We start from the raw sequence: 27,539 nt of genomic DNA, 5'->3' as shown, positions 1-27,539 counted from the left end.
TACAAAGTATACAGAAAAAAGCTGTTTGGCAACATGCATTAGCATCTGGGGTAAGAATTCTTTTGACAAATCAGTAATATCAGCCGAACCAAAGACAGAACATGGTTATAAATAAGTAGAATGAGTCCACCTTATCCTTCGCCCTTCCCCCAAGATGTGTTACCTGCGTCTTACCTTCTGGTAAAACAACCCTACTACAGCACCCTCACTAAATGCCTCACCTCGACTGTCGCCTTCTAAAGCTGGGTGAGAGTTAATAGGATAAATGTATTTGGATGCCTTTTAGTAGCTCAGCATTAAGCTCAACCTTGTGAAAACAAACAGAACTATTTTGGATAAGATTGTCCATCTGTTAGTTATTCAAGAGCTCTGATGTGGACTGAAGAGTTGAAGTGTCTGTTAAAACTTAAAAGTTCTCTCTCTCTCTCTCTCTCTCTCTCATGCTTGAAGCTTTAATTGGAGTTAATGGTAAGTCTTTTGAGAACACTAACTTTTATTGAAGCTAGATGAAAATAGTACAAAGGGCGGGCAAGAAGTCCAAAGACAGGACTTGTAGACATTATCTGGTTCTTCAGTTGCTGATCTATGATCTAGGGCATTGTGTAAATGTGTGAATTTATCATCTTACAGCAATCGATAATCTTCAAGATAACGGAAGCAACCCACCAAGGTCCAAGGGTTTGAATTCCCATGATCATTGTCCAACTTATAGCGCAAGTATGTCAATGCAGTTATTCTTCTTTAGTGGGTAAAGGATGGGATTGGATGCATGACCTCAATATTGAAATTCAATCCCTTTAAGTTGTTACGTGACTGCCTCGCGAAATAATATCTTTCGAAATGACTGGTTATTTAATTGAGTTGCGGCCCTTAACAGTTCTCTCTCAACTTGAACTTCCACGAGATGGGTGCAATTTGTAAAATAGGGATTGGCTGTCTCGGTTGCATATCCTGTTTTAGAGTTCTTGTGTTGATTTTGCCCCAGGCATAATAAATATGATTGATCCCCTTCTCCCATGCTGGAGAAAACAATGCGAAAATGGGTTCACTAGGCATTCTGTTGAAACATCGGTTATCTAACAGAGCTGTGGGTTCACTAGGCATTCAACTTCATAATATACAATGCTGTGGGTCATGATTAAGTAGCAGTTCATACAGCTTTGTTTCCTGATCTCTCTGCCCTATTCTTCCATGGGCGTATTGCAGATCCTTATGTCACCTTCTTTAAAGTGTTTCTGCTTTTCCCCCATTTGAGAGAATGGTAAAAAAAATCGGGGAATGGTGTTCTCTACTATTAGCTGCCTGTTCTGTCTGTTTCTCTAGATCACTAGCCAGAAGCAGCTGAAAAATCGGATAGTCTGGAAGGAACCGAAGGCTTTGAAGGACACTGCTTTAGACTTCCTAGTCTAGATTGCCGGATTCGCGTTCCCGTCAAGTTATTGAATCTGGATGACTTCTCAATGGCTGCCTTTGGTGTGTTTTTCTCTGTTTAGTGGGCTTTATTTTTCTCATTTTCCACATCCAAATTTTTTGTTTATTTTTCTTTGAACTGGAAAAGGGTTGTGGTCCGTGCGAATTTTTTTAACTGTGTTACACAACTACATGTTGCCGCTCAGTTTTGACTGTTTTGATCCTTTTCTAGAATGTAAGGGGCCGTTTGGATACATGGATTTTAGAATCCAAGTTTTAGTTTAAAAACAGTGTAAAAGAGGGTTCATGATCAAGCTGCTGCATGCTGTCGTGACAGCATTTCTTGGATTTAAAGTAAGAAATCCAAAATTTAGAAATCTCTTCCCCATCCTAAGATTTCTAAAACCTGGAAACATGGGATGAACTGCTGCTTTTTTGCTGTCGGAAAGAAGGGCGAGTAATCAGAAAATGACTGGTTTCCAATATACAATTTAGAAGAAATCAAGGAATCTAAAATCCGGGTATCCAAACGGCTCCAAAATATATCTAGATTTTCAATCCTATTATAAATTCCTCTAAAGATCAAGAAATACCGACTTGAACAGAGTCTGGCTTCCAATAAAACATAAAAATTAGCAACACGGAAAAAAGTGAAATATGCGAAAAATAAATGTTCTAGGACTCGAATTTTTTTGGTAAATCGTGTCATCACCTTTACCTCCTTATTTCTCTCTAGAAATATAAAATAAAAGAAAGTCATGAATAATTATTATTTAAAAAATCATGAAAATGAAAAATTCTTAGGCCATTTTGATCAAATGTTGTCTTGGGCTATCATACTTATAGAACAAATGCATGGTGATATTTCAATGTAGATCATTAGCTATGTCATGGTATGGTGCGACTTATCATATCATTTCCCCCAATTACAATAGATGTTCCACATACACTGGTTTTAGATGATCGTTTTCCTCATTAACCCCCATATTTTTATTGAATGCTTCAGAAAATCCCTTCTGTTTTTCAGAGAGGGGAAGAGGGAGGGAATAACTCTTAGTTTGCAAATTTCACGTTCGATCAGGTGTGTGTGATTTGGTAACCAGTAATCATTTTCAAAAACAGTATATGCAGGCAATGGTAAGAGCTGCAAACCCTGATCACGTTTCCCGATTAGCCCAATAGTTAGAGGATGAGAAATTAAAGCAATATCTGGATCTAGATACAAAATTATGTGGGCGTATACCAAAAAAAAATAAAACTAATCAATTAACAGGTGAAACTATTTGTACATTTGTTGGTAGGAAAAGGATATCCATTGGTCACGGGTTTGAGTCAGAAATAGCCTCTCTGCAAAGTAGGGTAAGGCTGTGTACATCTAGCCCTTCCCAAACCCCGCAATGGCTGGAGCCTCATGCACTCGGCCGTCCTTTTTTTTTTGGTAGGGAAAGGATATCCATGCCCATAATGATGACACTCCGAAGGCCGGAAAACAGACTCAAAATCTAATGTATACTATGGTTCGGTTTTCCGGTTACTGATGGGCCATGTTTTTACTCGTCGGAGTCTACTTGGACACTAGCCTTTGGAGGCTTTAGTGGCGGGAAGGCATTTTCATCATTATTGGCATATTTTTAATTACAAAAACTAAGTTCCATTAGGGCGTGGGGGTAACTGAGAGGGTAGGATTATTTTCTCGAGAAGATTTTTGGGCTACGATCAATTTACGGTCAGAACCACTAAATGAATGGTTTAGATGATGAAAATAAGTGGTTCCCGTTGCATGATCCATTCTAAGCATCAGACAGGCGTGCGAATATGTGACTTATCGTGTTTTTAATTACCATCTCCAAAGGGGTATGTGGTGTGTCTTTGGGGGCAAATGTCTTGACAACTATAACAGCTTAAGCTTTTGGAGTAATTGGTAGTTTTATATGGTATTAGAGCAATTTGCCTCACTGTAGGTCCTGGGTTCAAAACCCAACAACTATCCACATGTAGGGTAACCCAAAAAAGAGTAGGGTAACCCAAAAAAGAGGGGCCACACGTGACGAGGAGTGTTGAAATATAAATTATTAAATAACACCAACTCTAACAGCTTAACTAAAGTTGTCATAGTATCCAGGAGCTTTGAAATCCTTTGAAGGAATTATAGCACTTCATTCCTTGCTCTGCACTTCTCTAATTACTTTAAAAGGCTGTTAAAGATGCTCCCGATCCCAATTAGAAAGTGGTTACTGAAGTATCGAGTGCCATTGTAAAACAAAGGGATTGTCGATATGATGCGGGTATGATGGGGTTGAATTAACCTTGATGGCTCATCCATAGCAAGGCCTAAGAAATAAATGGGTCCAATCGTTGAGCTTTTGGCCCCACTTGAACTTTTGCCCTCACATATCCCTCATATAACAATCCCTCCTTCAAAGTTCATCCAAGAAACGATAAATTGTTAGGCCATGCTTGCCAACCATAATTTTTTTAATGGAATGTGAGCTTACTAAAAGTATGAGCTATGTGTTGAGAGAAGGGTAAGGAGAGTGGGAGAGGAAAAGATTTGAGAGGGCATATGCTACGTGGCAAAAAATAAGGAAAAGAAAAACCCTATTTTTTAGCCACTTTCTCATCCTCTTGTCACTCATGCCCTCCCAATTAGGGGTGCAACTCGGGCAGGTTTGATTGGGTTGAGGCCAACCCTAACCCAACCCGAGATAGCATTACCTCAACCCGAACCCAACCCATCTAACCCGAAACTGGGTCTGGTTGTCAGGTTGGGTTCGGGTTCACCTCAGGCCAAACAGAAAAGTGGAATGACTAAAAGAAAACTGAGATAAAATTATAAGACAGAGGTTGGGTCGGGTCGCCAGAGCCTCAACCCTAACCCAACCCAAAATTAAATCGGGTTGTCTTTTCCCAACACTAACCCAACCCAACATGCGGAAATGCCAACCCAACCTGAGCCAAAATCGGGTTGAGCCCGATCCAAGTTGCACTCCTACTCTCAATTCTCTTCCTCTCCTACCCTCATTGCGCCGTGGCACCTCTCGCACAGTTGATAAACCAAAATTCCATGAAAAAACCTTTCATGGCTGACAAATGTACATTTTACCTCAAATGTACTGGAGAGTTAGGATCATAGGATCCTATGATCCTAACCCTTAAATTTGTAGATGCTTTTATACGACCTCTTAACTTTCTGAGCTGAACATTTTATCCCTGCCCCGCTATACTTTTTTTCCACGGAAAATGCGTACCATAGAAGTAGAAACATAACAAAGACTTTGGTCGTTGGAGACCGTTGATCTGATGAAAAATCATGAAGAGATTTACCGCCTTCATTCCGCATTTCAAATCCTGGCTGATAACCTTGTGTTTTCCATCTGGGTTTTCAGTTACTAGGAAGAGATCCTACTGTTCCTTCATGGGTATGAAAAATAGTGCCAAAATGGTTACTTCTTCATGGAATTCGATAATACTGGATCACATCAGAAACGAAAGATTAGGCGACGCTCGTCGTGTTTTTGACAAAATCCCATATCCTGATACCTATCTATATACTATGATGATTAATGGGTATTCAAGAATCAATCGAATCAATGAAGCTCTCCAACTGTTCGATGAAATGCCGGTTCGAGATGTCGTTTCCTGGAATTCAATGATCAAGGGGTGTTTGAACTGTGGGAACTTAGATCTGGCTCGGCGATTCTTTGATGAAATGCCCAAAAGAAATGTCATCTCTTGGACTACGCTAATCGATGGGTTAGCACAGTTTGGAAGAATCGAAATTGCGGAAGAATTGTTTAGTAAGATGCCTTGGAGAGATACTGCTGCTTGGAATTCAATGATTTTTGGATACTGTAGTAATGGTAGAATTGAAGATGCTTATAAATTGTTTGAGGAAATGCCATGCCACAATGTGATTTCATGGACGACAATGATTGGTGGGCTTGAACAGAATGGGGAGAGTGATAAAGCATTGCGTCTCTTCAAAACAATGTGGGTATCAGGGGTTGAACCAACTTCAAGCACTTTTGCTTGTGTACTAACAGCTTGTGCTAATATATCAGCACGACATTCTGGTGTTCAACTTCATGCCCATCTCATAAAATCAGGTTACATCTTTGACATGTTTGTTTCTACTTCGCTTATTACTCTCTATGCGAGTTGCAAGCAAGTTGAGATTTCTCACAAGTTTTTCCTAGAAAACGTGCATAGAAATGTGGCTGTATGGACAGCTCTTCTAACAGGTTATGGTTTGAATGGTAGGCATGAAGAGGCACTGGAAGTGTTTTATAACATGACAAAAGTTGGGGTCAAGCCCAACCAGTCCACTTTTACTAGTGCTCTGAATTCATCATGTGGGCTAGAGTCTCTTGATAGAGGAAAAGTAATCCATACAATAACTATTAAGCTAGGATTGGATATTGATGTGTTTGTGGGGAACTCACTCATTGTCATGTATTCAAAATGTGGAAATATTAATGATGGAGTGACTGTGTTTACCAACATGAGCGAGAAGAACCTTGTCTCATGGAACTCTATTATAGTTGGATGTGCACAACATGGGTGTGGTCCGCGTGCCCTCGTGTTCTTTGATCACATGGCGGATGCTGGAGTACGGCCGGATGAGATTACATTCATTGGGTTGCTAAATGCTTGCAGCCATTCAAGGATGCTGGACAAGGGGAGACAAATTTTCAAATTACTTGAACAAAATCCATCCATTGAAGTGAACCTTGAGCACTGTGTATGTATGGTAGACATTTTGGGTCGGTCCGGGAACCTAGAGGAGGCAGAGGATTTCATAAATAACATGCCCATGAAAGCAAACTCCATAGTTTGGCTAGCTTTGCTCAGTGCTTGTAGGGTGCATTCAAATTTAGAAGTGGCCAGTAGAACTGCAAAGCATATTTTTGATCTAGACCCACTTAATAGTGCAGCTTATATTTTATTATCAAATATATATGCCTCATCTGGTAGATGGATGGATGTCTCACAAATTAGAAGGACGATGAAAAAGAGAGGAATAGTAAAGATGCCAGGGTGCAGTTGGATTCTGTTAAAGGGGTCAAGGTATGAGTTTGTGAGTGGGGATAGGACCCACCCACTGTGCAAAGAGATTTACAAAAAGCTGGATTCATTGGGTGCTAAATTGAAGGAATTTGGTTATGTTTCGGATAAAAGGTTTGCCTTGCATGATGTGGAAGATGAACAGAAGGACGTTATGTTGTCTTGCCATAGTGAAAGGCTTGCTATTGGATTTGGGCTTCTATGTACTATAGAGGGGAGTACATTAAGGGTGATGAAAAACCTCAGGGTATGTGGTGATTGCCATTCGGCTATAAAGCTTATGTCTAGGATAGTTGATCGTGAGATCATTGTGAGAGATTCGAGTCGCTTCCATCATTTTAGAAATGGTGCCTGTTCTTGTGGGGATTATTGGTAGAAATTTGTATGGAAACCCGAGAAATGCCTTCTCAAACAAGGATCAAACATGATTTGCTGCACGCAACAAGAAAAAGATTTGAGAAACACAATCACACAAAGAAAAAGACAAGATTTACGTGGTTCAGAAGTGTATCTACGTCCACAGGCGAAGAGTTTCACTATTTCAGTTTCAGGATAACAAAAAAATCTCCCCTTCTCGGCCAAGAAATCACAAAGAAAACCTTGCAAATCGTAACCCTAATATGTGGCTTATATATCAATGCCACTACATCAACAAACTGCCAGAATACAAGACACTTGCATCACAATTTGGATTCTTGGAGAGGTTGATAATGCTTGAGATGATTGTCAACATGTGTTTTTGAAACATCATAGCGAGATTAGTAACACACAGAAGTTGCTCATTGGAATACCATTGGACTATCGAAGAGCAGAATCCATGGAGGTCCAGGATGGAGATAATGGTATTGTTTCGTATGTCTCTTCTCTTTATTAAGCCTACAACAAATGTGAGCTGGGATTGGAATTTTCGGCAAATCCAATGATATTGGATCATTGATGGCTGTGATAATTATCACATGCTATTTGATTGTTATCTTGATTTGGGAAGTTCTAGGAATTTTGAACTTTTGTGGAGAGTCCAATACTCTGATACATTCCTACTAGGTTAGTAACCAATAATTAGCTTTATTGTTCATTTTTTTTTGAAATGGTAGCTTTATTGTTCATCATCCACCGCATTGTAAAATTACATGCTTATTTAAAAGCATAATAATTCTTTTGAATGCAGGGTACAAAGATCCAGCCCCAGTATGAATTTTCCTCTCATTCACGAATGGCATTGCTTCGTTGCTATATCTGGATCATTGGATCAACAAGTGCTTACTCTCATCCTACTATACATATCTGGCACACTAGCTTCACTAATTTTATCAGTGTCTCATTCTTTTTTGAAATGGAACAGTGTCTCATTCTAGTTCTTGAATATCACGTGGTTGGATTGCTTTTGGGGTGCGCCTGTTGCTGAATTTTCGAAGCCTTTTCATCATCTGTTGACAGATGGAAGGAGACAATAGATGAATCTGAAATTAATCCGAGGGTAAACAATTGTTGTGACATTTTTGTTACTGGTAAGTTCCATATTCGATCAGTTTGAAAATTGACCCAACCCAAGAGCCACATGATTTATGAACCCCCAAACCAGGATATTTTCGTGTCGGGTCTAGGATGTCGGGTATTACCTATAGTTAGCAAAACGGTGTTTAAAACATTTTTTTTTTCTGAAAAAATGGTTTTTATTGGTGTGCCGTTTAATACTCCGTTTAAAAATTTTACAGTGAAAAAAACTCCGTTTATTTGTGGAAAACGTCTTATTTCATTGTCTGATGGGGTTTTTCCGCACAAAAACTATCTTCACAATGTCTACTCCTAAGTGCAACAGCTAAACAGGCTGCCATCTTTTGCCACTAACATCATCTATTTATGTGGGAACAGGAGTCTCATGAATAATTTTCTGACATATTATTTGGTTGAGATTTTGTTGAAAATAAATTCCTCTGATTCATGAGGAAGATATTAAAGTATTTATTGATGTTAAATCAGATAGTAAGCGTACTTCTTTGCTTGAGGATGATGTTTATGGAGCAGAGATTTTGAAACTAAGTGAACATGCTAGATGCTTTATAAAGATAGAGATATGTTGTTCAGATGTATATGCATTGCAGTTGAGATTAAAAGAAGGATACCTCATTTGGTGCCATTTACATATAGAAGGTCAATCTCTAATACATGCTATTTTGGATTGAACTCCTGTAATGATCAGAGGAAAATTGGCTTCAGAGGTCTTGTCTGAAAGGTGGAAAAGATACGAAAATGCATCTCCTTTGTCTACCCACTACCAGTGAAAGCAAGTTAGCACTGTCCATCAGACTATGGAGGAGGGCATTTATTCTTAGAAGTACATGGTTCAGCAATTACTCCCCTGTTTTCTTTGTTACACCTTTCAACAATAGCCTAATTTTCCAATCTTTTTACCCAAAATACATACAGTAAGATACTCTTGTAGGCCATCAGCGATCAAAATTTTTGTACGGTGTTCAAATAGTTTGGATTGGTTTCGTGAGTTCAAATTCCTTATGAATAACATTATATTCCTTTTACAAGAGGACTCCGCCATTCTTTTAATGAAAATGTCTACTATGATTAATACGGCCAGAAAATGTCTACTATGGTTTGGTGATGGTTGGATTACTTTATACAGATCTGTAATTACCATGATGTTGTTTACCAACTTTTATGGCCCTAATTTCACCCCTAGTGAAAACCAGCAAGTAGCACTCTAGTTTGTAAAGCCACATAAATCTGGCTGTGTTTTTGCTTCATTTTCTTTACTACTTAAAGTTTGATTGGGATTTGTGTTTGCAACAGCCATACATAACAGTCTCAGCTACAAAAGCTACGCCAACTAGTAGAAACCAGCCACTTCTAAGATAGCCTTTACAATGATAAAGCAACAAACTAAATAAACAAAAGGCCGTCAAAGAAATTGACAGACCATCAAAGACAAAGCAACACCCAGTATAGTTATTATGGAAGGAGCACAAGTACATTCTGTCGAAGTCTATAGCCAACGCTCAAAGAGAAACTAGTGCTGGCTACACTATCAAGTAATTACCAACACCCACAAATAGAAGTCTAGCCACAAGCCTAAGCAAATTCCTTACTCAAACTAGAGAATTGTCGCAAAGTTATAAAGTTGGGTTGTAGAACATCCCATATACACATTCAACTCAGCTTAAGGATACTCCTATGAAATTAAACTACTTTACAAGGTAGTTCCTTGTATCTGTAGAATTCAGCGTTTTTGTAAGATAACCTGAACACCATGTTGGGGTTGAAGGGTTATGACAGTGTAAGGTGCATGAGCATAGGTGGGCGACAGCTCAAACGAGAAGTGTTGTAGAATCATGGCTAAAGCAAGCTTAGCTTCCATCAGGGCAAAGCTCTGCCCAATACATATACGTGGGCCCCAACTGAAGGGGAAGAATGCAACTTGATTCTTTGTTGCATTTGAAACACCACCTGAGAATCTCTCTGGTTTGAACTCATCCACATCGTCACCCCATATTTCAGGATCATGATGCGTAAAGAGTATTGGCAGAGAGAGTTGTACATCAGGTGGGAAGTCGATTCCTCCGAGTGTCATTCTTTTGTAAGTGTGCCGAATAAGAAAAGTCACAGGCGGGTATAGTCGGAGAACCTCGTACAATATCATGGTTACCTGCAATAGAGATTTCAAGAATTTCATACAGCATATGGCTTCCTTCACAAATCAGTGTGACATTGCATGCTAAAACATCTAATATGTTAATATGTTTAGATTCAATGGAAGAAATAAGCAACTAGCTGGCTTTTAACAAATTTGGGTTAGGAAAACAAATCATTTCTTCTATTAGTCAACGGGTTTAAATTCATGAGATTGGGATTTGCAGCTACCAGTTTTAGTAATTGGTTACCTATGCCTCTGCACAAGTTGTTGATATATTGAAGAGAATGTAGCAATTACTCACAATCTTCAGGTGGTTTAAGCCATCAAAGTCTGGTTTGTTTATCCCAAAGACTTGTAAAACCTCTTCCCTTGCTTCTTGTTGCCAGGTTGGATGCATACTCAACACAACCATTGTCCAAACCAACAAAATGGACGTTGTTTCCTGACCAGCAAAGTAGAATAGCTTGCACTCCTGTATCACGTCTTCAGTCGTCAATCCACTGCTCTTGGTGTTCCCATTTTCCTGACAGTCGTTTAAGTTGGATTCCATAAGAATTCCCAGCAAGTCGTCGTTATCGGCTTCTCCTAATTTAAGAGCCTTTTCTCTCTTTTTGATAATACCTGTCAACAGAGCTCGCACTTCTCTATCAATTGCCTTTCTCCTATTGTTATTCTTTGTGGGCAGAAACCTGTAGCAATAGATAATGTTGGTCAAGTAATAGCACGTGCAGTTTATGATAATCGTCATATGGATTTCTTCCTTTCTGTTTTCCCTTGCTATGGAATTAGAAGGGTTGCTCCGCATAGCCTAGAAGTTGAAGGCAGAAGTTCTATTAAATATGGAAGAAAAAAGGGGAGCCCTGCGGACCGAGCTGGTCAGCACTCATACAGTACTTGAATGCAATGATAGGACTGGAAGTTTTTACTGTCATTAACCGATGGAGTGGTTTAAAGAGATTCTATGTTAATTTAGTGTAGGATTCCTATTCCACTAAATTACGTTATTGATATGCTCTTCTTATTGTTAATGAACTTGGGTAAGAGAAAGCAAGTAAAAAGAAGAATAAACCTGAAGCCAGGGATGTATACGGACTGAGCAGCTTCGATAAGAAGCTTAGCCTGTTCTGTTTGGAGTTGGAAAATCCGCCTTCCTTCTTTGTAGTTGCTACCAAATGCCGTCTGAGAGATCACATCTCCTGTTAAAGTCTGGAGTTCAGGCCACACGTCTAATTCACAGGAGCCTTGAGAACCAACCAAGTCCTCCCATCTGCTAATCAATTCACTAGAACAAGTAGAGAACGCTGGTAGCATCCGCTGCAACAAACACAAAAGATAAATTTTAACCGCTGGCGATAATGCGGGCAAAAATAACAAGAATGTCTGGTTTGTTATTAACTACAAAGCACGGAAACGGTCGCTTTTTTTTACTGTTATGAATTGGGAAATGACCTTCAATTTCTCTTGGTGGAATGCTGGGTTTATGATCCTCCTGTGTTTGGCCCACTTCTCACCCTCGTAGCTCAAAAGCCCTGTTGCCAGCAACTTTATGATTGGATTTGGTTTTAGCTTCGCAAAGTGACCAAACTTGTTTGACAGAATTTCCCTTATCAGCTCTGGATCCATTATGATCACCCTGGGATTTGTTCCAAACCAAGTAAGAGACATTTTACCTGTGTTTTACAGTAAGAGTTTTAGTACTTGGACTAATGAAAAACTCATTATATTAAAAGACAAAGATTTCTAGTACGACTGAAATGGAAACTAAGAAAGCCCAACACAATTAGACGTCAGAACAAATCCTTTCTTTAAAGTCCTGCTCTCATAATATGCAATAGAGAATGTTGAAAACCATTTCAAGTAGAACAGAGCAGATAGCATTATCATCTGAGAAAGTCCTTAAAAATGAAAACCCATTTCAAATTCTATCTCGTGTGAACAGAAAAACCTATTGCAGAATTAACCAACTATGTAGAACAGAACAGACATCATTGTCATCTGGGCAAGTCCTTAAAAATCAAAACCCATTTCAAAATCTATCTCGAGTGAACGAAAAACCCTATTACAGAACTAACCAACTATCCAACTTCAATCCATCCAATTTTAAAAACAAGGCAAAACAAAGCCTAAGGTCTAGTTTGCATGTGCAATCTAATTGAATGGCTGGTATAATTTGTGTAAACTTGTATCAGATTGCACACCTGGTTTAGGTCTGCAATCTAATTGAATGGCTGGTATAATTTGTGTAAACTTGTATCAGATTGCACACCTGGTTTAGGTCTGCAATCTAATCAGATTTCAAATGCAAGATGGTGTTAAAGTTGCAATAAGTTCACATGAATTGCACTCTCAATGCCATCACATGAATTGCACCCTCTAGTTTAATTGCATTTTGGCTGCCATTTGTGTGTAAACTTGTGAAAATTGTATTCTTGTGCAGCTATATTGCAATTTTTTCCTTGGAAATTGGTTAAGTTCTTTAACCCTTTTTGACAGCACTTCTGCACTTTTAGTGGTGTTTGGATGTAGGGATTTTTTTTCTATGGAAAATGACTGACAGTGTTTTGGTAAACTCATTTTCCATGATTTTTCCTCAAAATTGATTCTATGGAGCTGATTTTTGGCCACACCCTATCTATGTAAGGGCCAATCAAATGAATGCTTTGGATCACCCAAACAATGTGGTCCCCACTATATTTTAAGCTTAATGTGTAGGAAATCTTTTCTCATATATATATATATATATATATATATATATATATATATATGAGAAAACGGTTCCTTCACACCAGTGTAGATAAGTTATCTACACACTAGCTTAAAATAAGAGTGGAGGGCATATTGTTTGGGTGATCCAAACCATTCATTTGATTGACCCTCACATAGATATGGTGTCCACAAAAAATCAGCTCCATAGGATCATCCCAACCCTACGATTTGTGGAGGTAAAATGGACGTGTATAAACCTTCACAAATCTGTCCATTTTTTGCCTCCACGGTTCGAAGGGTTAGGATGATCCTATGAAGCTGATTTTTTGGGCACACCCTATCTATGTGAGGGCCCATCAAATGAATGCTTTGGATCACCCAAACAATGTGGGCCCCCACTGTATTTTAAGCTAGTGTGTAGATAACTTATCTACACTTGTGTGTAGAAACCGTTCTCTCTCTCTCTCTCTCTATATATATATATATTCTATATATATATATATATATATATGTGAGGAATAAGATTGTGTGGTCGACCGCACCAAGCTTAGGTGCCGTCGAGGGCCCCAAACTCATGTGGGCCCACTTTTTTAGGATGATCCAAAGCATTCATTTGAAAGGCCCTTACATAGATTGGGTATGTACAAAAAATCAGCTCCATATAATCATCCTAACCTATCCATTTGTGGAGGTCAAAATGGACAGACACCGTTTGCCACAACTTTGCCCATTTTTTCCCTCCACTTTTGGAGGGGTTAGGGTGATCCAATGGACTTGATTTTTTATACACACCCTATCTATGATGGGGCCTTGCAAATGAATGGTTTTGATCAACACAAAAAATGTGGTACCCATGTGTTTGGGCCCTCGACCGCACCTAAGCTTAGGTGCACTCGACCGCACACTCCTTTTCCTCTCTCTCTCTCTCTCTCTAGATATATATATATATATATATATATATATATATATATATATATATATATATATATATATATATCTACTATAATAAGCCGGGATGAAAAGAGAGAGTTTTTTCTATTTTTTTGAAAAATCCGTGAGAATTACACCTCACATTTTTTGACTTTTTTGAACAAATGCCCCCATTCAACTCATATAATTGCAATCCTACCCCTCCTCCTTTATGCTTTTAACAAAGGCACCCATTAGATCATATAATTTCAATCCTACCCCTCCTTTATGCTTTTAACAAAGGCACCCATTAGAGCCGTATAATTTCGATCTTACCCCCCTCCTTTATGGTTTTTTAATTAAAAAACTATAGGGTGATCTTAACCATCCGATTTAAGATAAAAGGAATTATGGAAACATCTATAGATTGGAGGGCTAGGATCAGCCTATGGAAATGATTTTTGGGGCACAACCTATTTATGTTGTGTTCCATCACATGGACGGTTTGGATCAACCTATCACGTGGTCCGTACCGTTCTTTGTCGGCCCGTGCATCGCACGGGTTTTTTACTAGTATATATATATAGCATAAGAGAAAATGAGAGAATCATTTGAATTTCTCTCAAAATTCTATGAGAATTACACATCACGTTTTTTGACTTTTTTAAATAAATGCACCCATTATACCCACATGTTTTCAATCCTACCCTCTCCTTTTTGCTTTTTAACAAAGGCACCCATTAAAGCCACATAATTTCAATCCTACCCCCTATTTTATGCTTTTTTAATTATGGAAACCTCTATAGATTGGAGGGCTACGATCAGCCTATGGAAACGATTTTACGGGCACAACCTATTGATGTTGTGTTCCATCACATGGACGGTTTGGATCAACCTATGATGTGGTCCGTACAGTTCTTTGTCGGCCCGTGCGATCCGTGCATCGCACGGGTTTTTTTACTAGTATGTGTGTGTGTATATATATATATATATATATGAGGAAAGTGTCTCTAGTCTCTCCCCTAGATAAGCTTATCTACTCCTCCCTTTAAAAAAACACAGTGGGCCCACGCTGTTTGGATGATCCAAAGCATTCATTTGATAGGTCATAACATAGATAGGGTGTGCCCAAAAAACCAGCACCAAAGGGTCATCCTAGAACTTCGTTTTGTGGTGCCTTGTGGTACCCATTTTGGACACATATAAACGTCCACGTTTATATGCGTCCATTTTGGACACGGTGTGCCAAACAAAATGAAATTCTAGGATGACCCTTTGGTGCTGATTTTTTGGGCACACCCTATCTATGTTAGGACCTATCAAATGAATGCTTTGGATCATCCAAACAGCGTGGGCCTACTGTGTTTTTTTAAAGGGAGGAGTAGATAAGCTTATCTAGGGGAGAGACTAGAGGCACTTTCCTATATATATATATATATAGAAAAGTGTTTCTAAGCACATGCTTAGGGAGCTCCTTAAGCACAAGTGGCTTAAAAACCACTGATCGGTTGCTTTTTGTGGACCCCACAGAGGTGGACCGCCATACGAACCAATCGGTGGCTTTTTAAGCCACTTGTCCTTAGGGAGCTCCCTAAGCACGCTCGCGCGCGCACGCGCGCGTACACACACACACACACACACACACACACATATATATATATATATATATATATATATATATATATATAGAGAGAGAGAGAGAGAGAGAGAGAGAGAGAGAGAGCGGTTTCTACACACAAGTGTAGATAAGTTATCTACATATTAACTTAAAATACAGTGGAGGCCCACATTGTTTGGGTGATCCAAACCATTCATTTGATTGGTCCTCACATAGATAGGGTGTTCACAAAAAATCAGCTCCATAGGATCATCCTAACCCTTTGAACCGTGGAGGCAAAAAATGGACAGATTTGTGAAGGTTTATACACGTTCAGTTTACCTCCACAAATCGTAGGGTTGGGATGATCCTATGGAGTTGATTTTTTGTTGACACCCTATCCATGTGAGGGCCAATCAAATGAATGGTTTGGATCACCCAAACAATATGCCCTCCACTGTATTTTAAGCTACTGTGTAGATAACTTATCTACACTTGTGTGTGTAGAAACCGTTCTCTAATATGTATATTCTCTCTCTCATATATATATATATATATATATATATATATATATATATATATATATATATAAAACTTATCTACACTTGTGTGTGTAGAAACCGTTCTCTAATATGTATATTCTCTCTCATATATATATATATGAGGAAAGTGAAGCTACACCGCCGGTGTAGCTAACTTAGCTACACCGCCGGCTTAAAATACAATGGGCCCACATTGTTTTGGTGATCCAAACCATTCATTTGATTGGCCCTCACATAGATAGAGTGTCCACCAAAAATCAGCTCCATAGGATCATCCCAACCCTTCAAACTGTGGAGGCAAAAATGGACAAATTTGTGAAGGTTTTTACACGTTCATTTTTGCCTCCACAAATCGTAGGGTTGGGATGATCCTATGGAGCTGATTTTTGGTGGACACCCTATCTATGTGAGGGTCAATCAAATGAATGGTTTGGATCACCAAAATAATGTGGGCCCATTGTATTTTAAGCCGGCGGTGTAGCTAAGTTAGCTACACCGGCGGTGTAGCTTCACTTGCCTCTCTCTCTCTCTCTCTCTATATATATATATATATATATATATATATATATATATATATATATATATATATATATATGAGGAAAGGGTTCCTGCTAACGTTAGCGTAAAACAAGGTGGGCCCACATTGTTGGGGGGATCCAAATCATTCATTTGGAATGCCTTTTTATGGATAGGGTGTCCATAAAAAATCAGCTCCATTGGATCATCTTAATGTTTCCATTTGTGAGGTGAAAAAATGGGCAGATTAGTGGACAAATAGTATCTGTCCATTTTCACCACCACAAATGGACATCCTATGATGATCCAATAAAGCTAATTTTTGGTACACACCCCATCCATGATGGGGCCTTTCAAATGAATGCTTAGGATCAGCCTAACAATGTGGCCCACCCTTGTTTTACGCTATGCAGCTAAGCTAGCTGCTAACGTTAGCAGGAACCCTTCTCTCTCTCTCTCTCTCTCTCTATATATATATATATATATATATATATATATATATATATATATAGAGAGAGAGAGAGAGAGAGAGAGAGAGAGAGAGAGAGAGAGAGGATTGTACGCTCGAGCGTACCAAGCTTATGGTACACTTGAGTGCCCAAGCACATGAGTCCCATTTTTTTTGTGGTGATTGAAAGCATTCATTTGCAAGGCCCTATCATAGATAGAGTGTGTACTAAAAATTAGCTCCATTGAATCATCCTAACCCCTCCAAAAGTGGAGGGCAAAAATGGGCAGATTTGTGGTCTGTCCATTTTGCCCTCCACAAATGGGTGGGTTAGGATGATCCTATGGAGCTGATTTTTGGTACACACCCCATCTATATAAGGGCCTTTCAAATGAATGCTTTGGATTATCCTAACAAAGTGGGCCCACATGTGATTGGGCACTCGAGCGTACCATAACCTTGGTACGCTCGAGCGTACAATCCTTATATATATAATAGAGTTCCTAAGGTTTCACCTCATATAGCTTATATGAGGTGGCGCTTAAAAACATAAGGAGCCCACTTTGTTTGGATGATCCAAAGCATTCATATGATAGGCCCTCACATAGATAGGGTGTGCCCAAAAAATCAACTTCATAGGATCATCCTAACCCTTCCATTTGTGGAGGTTGAAACCTCCATAAATATGCCCATTTTTAACCTCCATAAATGGAAGGGTTAGGATGATCCTATGGACCTATTTTTTGTAGGCACCATATCCATCTAAGGGCCTTTCAAATGAGTGGTTTCGATCACCCCAAAAATGTGGGCCCCTTATGTTTTGTGAGCGCCACGTTTTTGCCGAGTGGGCCACACGTGTGCGGGAGTGTTAGAGTATACAAGATAAATAACGCCTTTCTCCAACAGCTTAAGCTATTGGAGAAGTTGGTAAGTTAAATTATAAACCCATCTCTTTATGGCTATTTTTTCCCCTACACTTCTACTTTGCAAAAAGCAACTCTTTCAAGAAAACTTTTTATTTTGCCCAAACAATTTTGAAAAACATTTTCCAAAGTGCTATTTTTCACTAAAAAACAAAGATTTTGAAAATCCAAAACCTCTAACAGAAAATTGCTCATCCATGGTGTTCTCTTCCCAGCAGCTATCATTTTTAATGTAGAGAGAAGGGGTGTATCTATCAAAGCAACAGGGTATAAATAACAGCTTCTAAATAAAATCAGAAACAAGAAATTGAGAAAGGAAATAATCAAGCGTCCATGCCTCCAAGATTGGATATTGTCTGATTTAAGAAATTCTACCCCTAAGTTTGGTTGGACGGTGATTAAATTCACACGTAGAAAGCTTTCAGTGTGGGTGTTTCACACCAAATTATTTCCCCAATTGTAGCAAACTGGGTTTTCTTTTTATCCTTGGCTAGAGTTGCTATCCAGTATCCTATGTTCACGAAAATAACATATTACAAGAACAAAATTGGTGGAATTTCAATATAGAATAATCAAGCAGGATAGCAGGTTCCAGGAAAAACCCACAAATTGAAATTAGTCCAAAAAATGGAAATAATATTTTTTCAAGAGAAATAAGGCAGGACACGAATGAAAAAAAAAAAAAATTATCAAAGAAACCGCATAAAAATATAAAATAAAAAAGTAAGAGAAAATGGAAAAAACTACCGTATTTCTTCATCGTTTGATAATGGAAGGGATGGACACGAGGAGCGATATGGTGAGAGAGATTCATAGGTTTTGAGTGTTCTTTCATCATAAAGCTGATTATATCCGTCATGTTGCCGTACAACAATTTGTAGGGAGGGCCTTTGATCCCTTGCTCCTTCAAATACCTCTCCAGCTTCATGGGTCTCCACCAAATCCAGTAAACTAATCTCCAAGTACATGAAACTAGCAAAACACAAGAAATCAACAGAGAAATGGACAGAAAATCACCCATTTTTTTCTTTTACAGTCTCTGCTCGGTGCTCGCTCGTAAGAACGGAAAATCAGAAAAGCGTCAGCCCACATAAATAACCATGAGTCGGTCTTTTGCCAATTGCAATTAAACAACTCTTCCTTTAGTTTTCATGCACTTCTCCAGGTGAGTTCTAATATCGTTCGCCCAAGTATCCTACTCCTAGGTCCCCCCACTGAACATCCTACGATCGTTCATCTTGTGGGCTGGGTCCCACTTTGAATGGATGACACTACTAATGGAAAGGTATTCGTAGCATTTGTCTTTTATATTCGGGAAATTTTCATTTTGGTGAAACTTACAAATCGCAATAATCAACTCCAAATGGGAAGCAACATCAGGTCCATTGAACACGTCCCATGTGAAGCACATCGGTCAGCCCCCGCCCCCCACTGCAGTCATAGATACACTGTATCTGGCTGTCCAAGTAAAAAAAGGGGCCGGATATGTAAAAGGTGTAAAATAGTGGGCCACACTCATACATTGCTTGGGTGGAGATCCTGGAACCCAGTCAGGTAAAATGGTGGACCCCACCCTCTGCATATAGCTTGAGTGGAGTTGGTGGGACAATCCCTATAAAAAATGATGTAAAACTGTTGGCCCCACTGTATGAAAGGATTCGGATGGAGATGGTGGGCCCACTCATGGGTTTAAAATGGTGGGCCCTACCATATCAAAACATGAGATTGCCTGCCTCCACGCATGCTATGCGTGACATGTAAAAAAATCAATCATAGAAAAAATTCCAATAAAATTTTCCATATAAAAGTTGACCGACGAAAACTTTTATGCAAAAGAACGAGTGATGATGGAAAAGAAACACGCTACGTACTAGCATTCGTGGCATGAGTGTAAAATAATTGGAGCGAGTTTAATGTTACCATATTTTGGGGAGATGATATCACCACTCAAATGTTTTAATAATCCATGCTCAACTCTCTTGTAGTTTAGCTTTTAAAGGGCTGTCTGAAGGATATTAAAGTTCTCAAAAATACTAAACGAGACAAGGGAGTTGATCGCATGTTATAAAACGTTTGAGTGGTGATATCATTTCCCCTTTTTTATTTGGGGGGGGGGGAAACACATTTACACCCCCTCTAGTTTCTGACACATTACTTTCAAAATGTAACAAGTACACCTCTTGAGGTTTAAATGGATTTTTTTAATGTGGCGAAGTGGACGGAGAGGAGGAAATGACTATAATACCCTCGTCTTCCCCAACTAAAACATAGGGTTTTCATACTTAAAAACTGAAAATTAGGGTTTGATTCAAACCCTCGTTTATTTAACAGCGCAAACCCTCAATGTAAGGGTTTTATTTGTCTTCATTCACATAATTATCTTTCTTTCTTTTTTCTTTTTTTTTTGTCTTTATCAGTGTTTTTTCCTTGAAATGTGGGGTTTGATGTAGCCACAGACTGGGGTCCGTTGTCTGTGGTGGAGGATGTCTTGAAGAAGAGCCACTTGATGCCATTGAGGAGGAGGAACTATCAACAAGGAAGAAACAAGCTTGGAAGGAAATGGCGTAACCCTAGTCCCTTTGCAAATGGCTTAAAACCAGTAAAGAGGGTATTTTTGTCCTCAAAATATTAACCCAAGTAAGTTTTAGTCATTCCGTCAGGTTAAAGTACGGACCGTCGACCGGGGGGGGGGGGTCTACTTAAATGTGTCAGAAAGTTGAGGGGGTATACTTGTTACGTTTTGAAAGTCAGGGTTTAGAGTTGAATGTGTTAGAAAGTTTTTTTTTTTTTTTGAGTAAGCTGGGCCTAGGCAGGACCCCCACCAGATTTCATTGATGAAATATAATTACAGAGAATTAAAGGGGCTCAAAGGCCAAGAGGAAGCGAACAAACTCCCAACAAAGCAACAACCAAAACAATGCTAAAGAAAACATGGAAACATTACAATCTAGCATAAAAGGTGCCTTCCCTATCTGAATTTAGGCATGAAAGCAGATTTGGGGAGCAAAGAGGGGGAGGAATCCGATCTCCCTTCCACATCCACGATCTCTTGGACAAAATATCAGCTGGAGCGTTTGCTTTTCTCCAAATGTGGGATATTTTCCAAGATTCAAAGACATTGAGATCATCTCTAATCTGGAACCTGAGGGGGTGTATCTGTATTTTTTCCTTTTTTTTTATTGAAGAAAAGCATCAAATTCTCTAGAATCACAGTTTTGTTTCATTTTTAACGTTCATTAACTGAAAAAAGAAAGAAATAGATATCTTCAGCTAATTTGAGGAGATAGGGTCTATAGAAAATTCTGGGAACAGGGCAGATTTGTTTTTCCAATCTTTTTACCATGTGTTCTTAGAAGTACATGATTCTGCAATTACTCCCTTGTTTCCTTGTTACACCTTTCTACCATAACCTAATTTTCCAATCTTCTTACCCAAAATATTAACAGTACAGTACTGTTGTAGGCCATCAGCTGATCAAAATTTTTGTACCGTGTTCAATTTTTGTGAGTTTTAATTCCTTACGAATAACATTATATTCCTTTTACAAGAGTACTTCACCATTCTTTTTATATTTGAAGCAAGTAATACCATTGCAACCGAAAATTACAGATTTCTAAAGAGATTTGTCTTCCTCAAGTAACAGGAATTACACTTGAAGCACAAAACAGAACAAAAAAACTCCACATGACTGATTATAATGCCATTCGTTCTGTGCCTTGTGTAGCCATAACATCTGCTTCTGATTTGGCCGACCTCCATTCATGTAGGCGATGTTCACAACAATCAATTTCCCAGCTATGAGGTGGCCAGGCCAATAGCCAAGTCATAAAGCTAGTCAAACCAGAAAACTAATCTATGTCCAACATTATGAAAAAGTCTACTATGATTAGCACAGCCAGAAAATGTATACTGTGATTAGAACAGGGAGCCATTTGGGTTATGAGGGCCTTACTAATAGGGCCCTTCCTATCAAATGTTTAGGTTGGTACTAATGGGCTTGGTGACAGTTGGATTACTTTACACAGATCTGAAATTACCATGATAATGGTTACCAACTTTTATGGCTTTACTTTCACCCCTAATGAAAACCAGCAAGTAGCACTCTAGTTTGTCAAGCCACATAAATCTGGTTGTGTTTTTGCTTATTTTCTTTACTACTAGTAGTTTGATTGGGATTTGTGTTTGCAACACCCATACATAACAGTCCCAGCGACTGAAGCTACACCAACTAGTAGAAACCAGCCACTTCTAAGATGGCCTTTACAATGATAGAGCAACAAACTAAATAAACAGAAGGCCGTTAAAGAAATTGAGAGACAATCAGAGAAAAAGCAATACCCAATATTATAGCTACTATGGAAGGAACACAAGTACATTCCTTCAAAGTCTACAGCCAATGCCCAAAGAGAAACTATTGCTGCCTACACCCTTAAATAGTTACCAACACCAACATATAAAAGTGCAGGAGATGTGTTAGGTTCAACCTAAGAAAATTCCTTCCTCAAACTAGAGAATTGTATCTTCCTAATGCGCAAAGTTTTATTACATGAAGTTGGGTTAAAGAACATCCCATATACATATTCAGTGTTTAAAAATGCGGATGGGACGCGGAATGCGGCCAGGAAAAAACCTTGTCGACTCAGCACGGATGCGGCCAAGAATACGGTTGACGCGATTTACGCAGTCACTCGGGAGAGTTGAAGGAGTTTTTATTGACTCTCTAGGAAAAAAACACGGAATGCTGATGTGGTGCAATGCAGAACGCTGCCAAGAAAAATCCTTGTCGATCGACTCGGGTAAGTTCCTTGTCGTGTCAACGAGTTTTTAAACACTGGTACACCTTCTTTAAGTAAATGATCTATGCTTACAAATTACTTCGATTTTCAGCATGTTAGCCCGCTCTAGGGTCGGTAGGGCTGCATTGGAAATCTTTGATTTATGTGGGAGCAGGAGTCTAAACAGGCTGCCATCTTTTGCCACTAACATCATCTATTCTTTTGGGAGCAGGAGTCTCAATTCTCTTCTCTCCCACCTATCCTCACACATCTCCCAGTCCCACCTGATAAACCAATATTCCATGGAAAAAACTTTCATGGCTGCCAAACATGGCCTTAATTTTTGTAGGCCTTAAATCTTATGGAAAGAATGCCACGTGGACATGGGTTCATGACCAAGTGGGTTGCCCCATTCTAGTGTGCAAGATTAGGCGTGGATCCCCTATATTGTAGATAAGAAAAAAAGGATCCAAAATCTAAGGGAGACTATGGATTGGTTTTCTAGCAGCTGGGGAACCACTTTTCGCTGTTTGGAGACTATGGATTGGTTTTCTAGCAGCTGGGCTGGACTGCTTATCACCTGTTGTGGGTGACTAAGTGATAAGGCTAGTCTTTTGTTGGTCCCCGGAAGGGCCGTGCCCCTAAAATGTTCTCAAAATGTTCTCTTGATCCTATGATCCTAACCCTTCAATTTGTAGATGCTTTTATATGTCTTTACACTTACTAAGCTGTTCATTTTACACCAAATATACTGGAGAGTTAGGTTCATCTTATGTGGAAGATTTTTAGGGCACGGCCTGTCTGCGGTAGAGGCCATCAAATGAATGGTTTAGATAATCCAAATCAGTTAGCCCCGCTGTTCTTTTTTTTTTCCACGGAAATGTGTACCATAGAATTTATCATAAAACGAAGTAAAAACATAACAAAGACTTTAGTTCGTTGATAGAACGCCGTTCTATTAGATAGAAAATAAAGAAGAATATTGATAGATTGAGAGGAAAAGAGAGAAGAAAGTGAGCTAATTCAAGGAAACTCAGGCCTTCAATGAGTTAATTCGAGGAAACTCGACCTCCAACGTGCCAAGCACTAAACGTGATTTTATTTCTTGCTCAAAAAGCCATACGGCATCTACATCTTATAGAAAATAAGGATAGCAAAATAGGAAATATAGATTAGCAAAATAGGAAATAAGAAAATAGAAATATAGTGCAATATGGAAATCTAGCTTAATTAAAATCTTCTAAAAAAAGGGAAAGTGATCCTAACATTCGTTGGAGGCCGTTGCTCTGATGCATAAATCTGTTTGGTTGCCAGTAAAATTTAAAACCTAGGAAGTTTTTAGTAAAATTTTCGCCCCATCCCATGTTTGGTTGCCTTTTAGCACTAGAATTTTTTTAATCTCACTCTTGTAATAATTGCTTATGAGTATGACATTGACTCCTTCTCCTCTCTTTTTCTTTCTTAGGGAATGATGTCGTCTCTCTTTCTCTCTCTTCCATCTCTTCTCCCTTCCCATATTTGGTAATAACACCCCTAATTTTTTATGGGGATTTTAGGAATTGTAGGAAAAAAAAAACCTAGCAAATCCCGTTGACTTTACTTTGGATTAAAAAGCTCCCAGGATAAATTTTTTACTGGCAACCAAACGGAGCTTGCGTTATGTTTTCATCTGGGTTTTCAATTACTGGTTATTCCTTCATCGGTACGAAAAATAGTGCCAAGATGGTTGCCTCTTCATGGAATTCGATCATATTGGATCACCTACGAAACGAAAGATTGGGGGATGCTCGTCGAGTTTTTGACAAAATCCCATATCTTGATACTTATCTTTATACTAGGATGATCAATGGGTATTCACGAATCAATCGAATTGATGAAGCTCTCCAACTGTTCGATGAAATGCCCATACGCGATGTTGTTTGTTGGAATTCAATGATCAAGTGGTGTTTGAACTGTGGGAACTTAGATATGGCTCGGAGATTCTTTGATGAAATGCCAAAAAGAAATGTCATCTCTTAGACTACGCTGATTGATGGGTTTGCGCAGTTTGGAAGAATCGAAATTGCGGAGGAATTGTTTAATAAGATGCCTTGGAGAGATACTGCTGCTTGAAATTCAATGATATTTGGGTATTGTAGTAATGGTAGAACTGAAGATGCTTATAAATTGTTTGAGGAAATGCCTTGCCGCAATGTGATTTCATGGACTACAATGATTGGTGGGCTTGATCAGAATGGGGAGAGTGATAAAGCATTGTCTCTCTTCAAAACAATGTGGGTTTCAGGGGTTGAACCAACTTCAAGCACTTTTACGTGTGTACCAACAGCTTGTGCTAATATATCAGCACTACATTGTGCTGTTCAAATTCATACCCATCTCATAAAATCGGGTTACATCTTTGACATGTTTGTTTCTACTTTGCTTATTACTCTCTATGCTAGTTGCAAGCAAGTTGAGATTTCTCCCTAGTTTTTCCTCGAAAATGTGCATAGAAATGTGGCTGTATGGACATCTCTTCTAACAGGCTATGGTTTGAATGGTAGGCATGAAGAGGCATTGGAAGTGTTTTATAACATGACAAAGGTTGGGGTCCAGCCCAACCAGCCACTTTTACTAGTCCCTGAATTCATCATGTGGGCTAGAGTCTCTTGATAGAGGAAAAGTAATCCATACAAAAACTATTAAGCTAGGATTGAATATTGATGTGTTTGTGGGGAACTCGCTCATTGTCGTGTATTAAAAAATGTGGAAATATTAATGATGGAGTGACTGTGTTTAACAACATGAGCAAGAGGAACCTTGTCTCATGGAACTCTATTATAGTTGGATGTGCACAATACGGGTGTGGCCCACGTGCCCTCAAGTTCTTTGATCTGATGGCAGATGCTGGAGTACGGCCTCATGAGATTACATTCATTGGGTTGCTAAATGCTTGCAGCCATTCAAGGATGCTTGACAAGGGGAGACACTTTTTCAAATTATTTAAACAAGATCCGTCCATTGAAGTGAAGCTTGAGCACTGTGTATGTATGGTAGACATTTTGGGTCAGTCCGGGAACCTAGAGGAGGCAGAGGATTTCATAAATAACATGCCCATGAAAGCAAACTCCATAGTTTGGCTAGCTTTGTTCAGTGCTTGTAGGGTGCATTTAAATCTTGAAGTGGCTAGTAGAACTGCAAATCATATTTTTGATTTAGACCCACTCAATAGTGCGGCTTATGTTTTGTTATCAAATATATATGCTTCATCTGGTAGATGGATGGATGTCTCGCAAATTAGAGGGATGATGAAAGAGAGAGGAATAATAAAGAAGCCAGGATGCAATTGGATTATGTTAAAGGGATCGAGGCATGAATTTGTCAGTGGGGATAGGACCACCCAATGTGCAAAGAGATTTACAAAAAGCTGGATTCGTTGGGTGGTAAATTGAAGGAATTTGGTTGTGTTTCTGATAAAAGGTTTGCCTTGCATGCTGTGGAAGATGAACAGATGGACGTTATGTTGGCTTACCATAGTGAAAGGCTTGCTATTGGACTTGGGCTTGTATCTACTGTAGAGGGGAGCACACTAAGGGTGATGAAGAACCTCCATGTATGTGGTGATTGCTATTCGGCTATAAAGCTTATATCTGGGATAGTTGATCGTGAGATCATTGTGATAGATTCGAGTCGCTTCCATCATTTTAAAAATGGTGCTTGTTCTTGTGGGGGTTATTGGTAGAAATTCGGATTCATGGGGAGGTTGATAATGCTTGAGATGATTGTCAACATGTGCTTTTGAAACATCAAAGCGAGATTAGTAACACACAGAATCTTCTCATTGGGATACCATTGGAGGATCGAAGAGCAGAATTCATGGAGGACCGTGATGGAGATGATGGTGTTTCTTCGTTATTCTTTTCTCTTTGTTAAGCCTACAACAAATTTGAACTGGGATTGGAATTTTCTGCAAATATAATGAGATTGGATCAGTGATGGCTGTGACAATTATCACATGCTATTTGGTTGTGATCTTGATTTTGGAAGTTCTTGGAATTTTGAACTTTTGTGGAGTCCATACATTCCTACCAGTTCTTGGAATTATACACGCCATTGTACGAGTACAGGCTTATTCAAAAGCATAATAATGCTTTTGAATGCAGGACTACCATTCAAGAAAAAAAAAAAGACATAAAGATCCAGCTACAGTAGGAATTTTCCTCTCAAGAATGCCACTGCTTGGTATCTGGATCATTGGAACGACAAGTACAAACTCTCATCCTACTGTAAATTTCTTGCACACTAGCTCCACTAATTTCACCAGTACCTCATTCTAGTTCTTGAATATCACGTGCTTGGATTTCTTTTCGGGTGTGCCTGTTGCTGAATTTTCGAAGCCTTCTCAACATATGTTGACAGATGGAAGGATAAAATGATGAATCTAAAATTAATCTGAGGGTTCCAATTAAACAATCATCGTGGCACTTTTGTTAGTGGTAAGTTACATATTCGATCAGTTTGTCTCCAATTTATCTAGTAATTTTACTTTCTCTTTCCAACCTCAAGGAATTGGCTGGTCTAATTCCTCGTATCCTTGTAGGGCAGCTAATTGTGGCGTGAACATATTTACAGCTGGATGGATCCCCGTAACATGAGTGTTGAGGAGTTTTTACAGGGTGCGTGGTGGTGTGTGCTGGTGTGCGTGTCAATTAGTATGGCCTCACTTTCACACCTAGTGAAAACCAACAAGTAGCACTCGAGCTTTTGCCCCACTGTCAATCAACATAAATTGTATTTTGTTCTGTATTTTTGCTTTATTTTCTCTACTACATATATTTTGATTGTGATTTGTGTTTGCAACAACCCTACATAACAGTCTAAGAAGGTTCCACTCTCTTGGGACGGCGGCCTCTTTGGGCAGCACGGGACAAGCTATGTGGAAGCTTGTTCCTTACGTTGTGATTTGGAACATATGGAATGAGCGCAATAGGAGGATATTTGAAGAAAAGGAGAGGCCGTGGTGT

The 27,539-nt window shown here is 39.1% G+C and overlaps 1 protein-coding gene and 2 pseudogenes across 5 annotated transcripts; 2 read left to right on the top strand and 1 right to left on the bottom strand.

The window, feature by feature from the left end:
• Positions 1 to 4,260: 4,260 nt before the first annotated feature.
• On the top strand, positions 4,261 to 9,042 carry LOC143862345 (pentatricopeptide repeat-containing protein At5g46460, mitochondrial pseudogene; annotated as a pseudogene). Of its 4 annotated transcripts, none has more exons than XR_013240268.1 (3): positions 4,261 to 7,518; positions 7,643 to 7,730; positions 7,817 to 9,042. The product of XR_013240268.1 is annotated as a pentatricopeptide repeat-containing protein At5g46460, mitochondrial pseudogene, transcript variant X4 (transcript). The 4 variants fall into 4 exon arrangements; XR_013240266.1 differs by having other exon boundaries at positions 7,643 to 7,982; positions 8,675 to 9,041; XR_013240265.1 differs by having other exon boundaries at positions 7,643 to 7,982; positions 8,455 to 9,041.
• Positions 9,043 to 9,413: 371 nt separating this feature from the next.
• Positions 9,414 to 18,909, bottom strand: LOC143861999 (cytochrome P450 CYP72A616-like). The gene is made up of 5 exons (XM_077372988.1): positions 18,509 to 18,909; positions 11,570 to 11,790; positions 11,190 to 11,434; positions 10,422 to 10,809; positions 9,414 to 10,132 (listed from the first exon to the last, which is right to left on the bottom strand). The coding sequence occupies exons 1-5, from the start codon at positions 18,780 to 18,782 to the stop codon at positions 9,707 to 9,709; spliced, it is 1,554 nt and encodes a 517-aa protein (XP_077229103.1). The 5' UTR covers positions 18,783 to 18,909; the 3' UTR covers positions 9,414 to 9,706.
• Positions 18,910 to 24,204: 5,295 nt separating this feature from the next.
• Positions 24,205 to 26,544, top strand: LOC143861997 (pentatricopeptide repeat-containing protein At5g46460, mitochondrial pseudogene; annotated as a pseudogene).
• The last annotated feature ends 995 nt before the right edge of the window (positions 26,545 to 27,539 follow it).

This window comes from Tasmannia lanceolata, unplaced genomic scaffold (assembly GCF_043159265.1).
Source record: "Tasmannia lanceolata isolate RefF3 unplaced genomic scaffold, GAP_Taslan_0.1 ptg000037l, whole genome shotgun sequence".
NCBI classification, from domain to species: domain Eukaryota; kingdom Viridiplantae; phylum Streptophyta; class Magnoliopsida; order Canellales; family Winteraceae; genus Tasmannia; species Tasmannia lanceolata.
Note: the sequence above shows the minus strand (reverse complement) of the source record. Positions and strands in the feature narration are given on the sequence as shown.

What these genes read in the sequence shown, in the direction of transcription:
- LOC143861999 (XM_077372988.1), bottom strand. Translation starts at nt 18,782, where the DNA reads ATGGGTGATTTTCTGTCCATTTCTCTGTTGATTTCTTGTGTTTTGCTA. An exon ending in TCCACCAAGAGAAATTGAAG is followed by an intron (nt 11,435 to 11,569) that starts GTCATTTCCCAA and finishes TGTTTGTTGCAG; the next exon opens with CGGATGCTACCAGCGTTCTC. An exon ending in GCTTAAACCACCTGAAGATT is followed by an intron (nt 10,133 to 10,421) that starts GTGAGTAATTGC and finishes TCTCTATTGCAG; the next exon opens with GTAACCATGATATTGTACGA.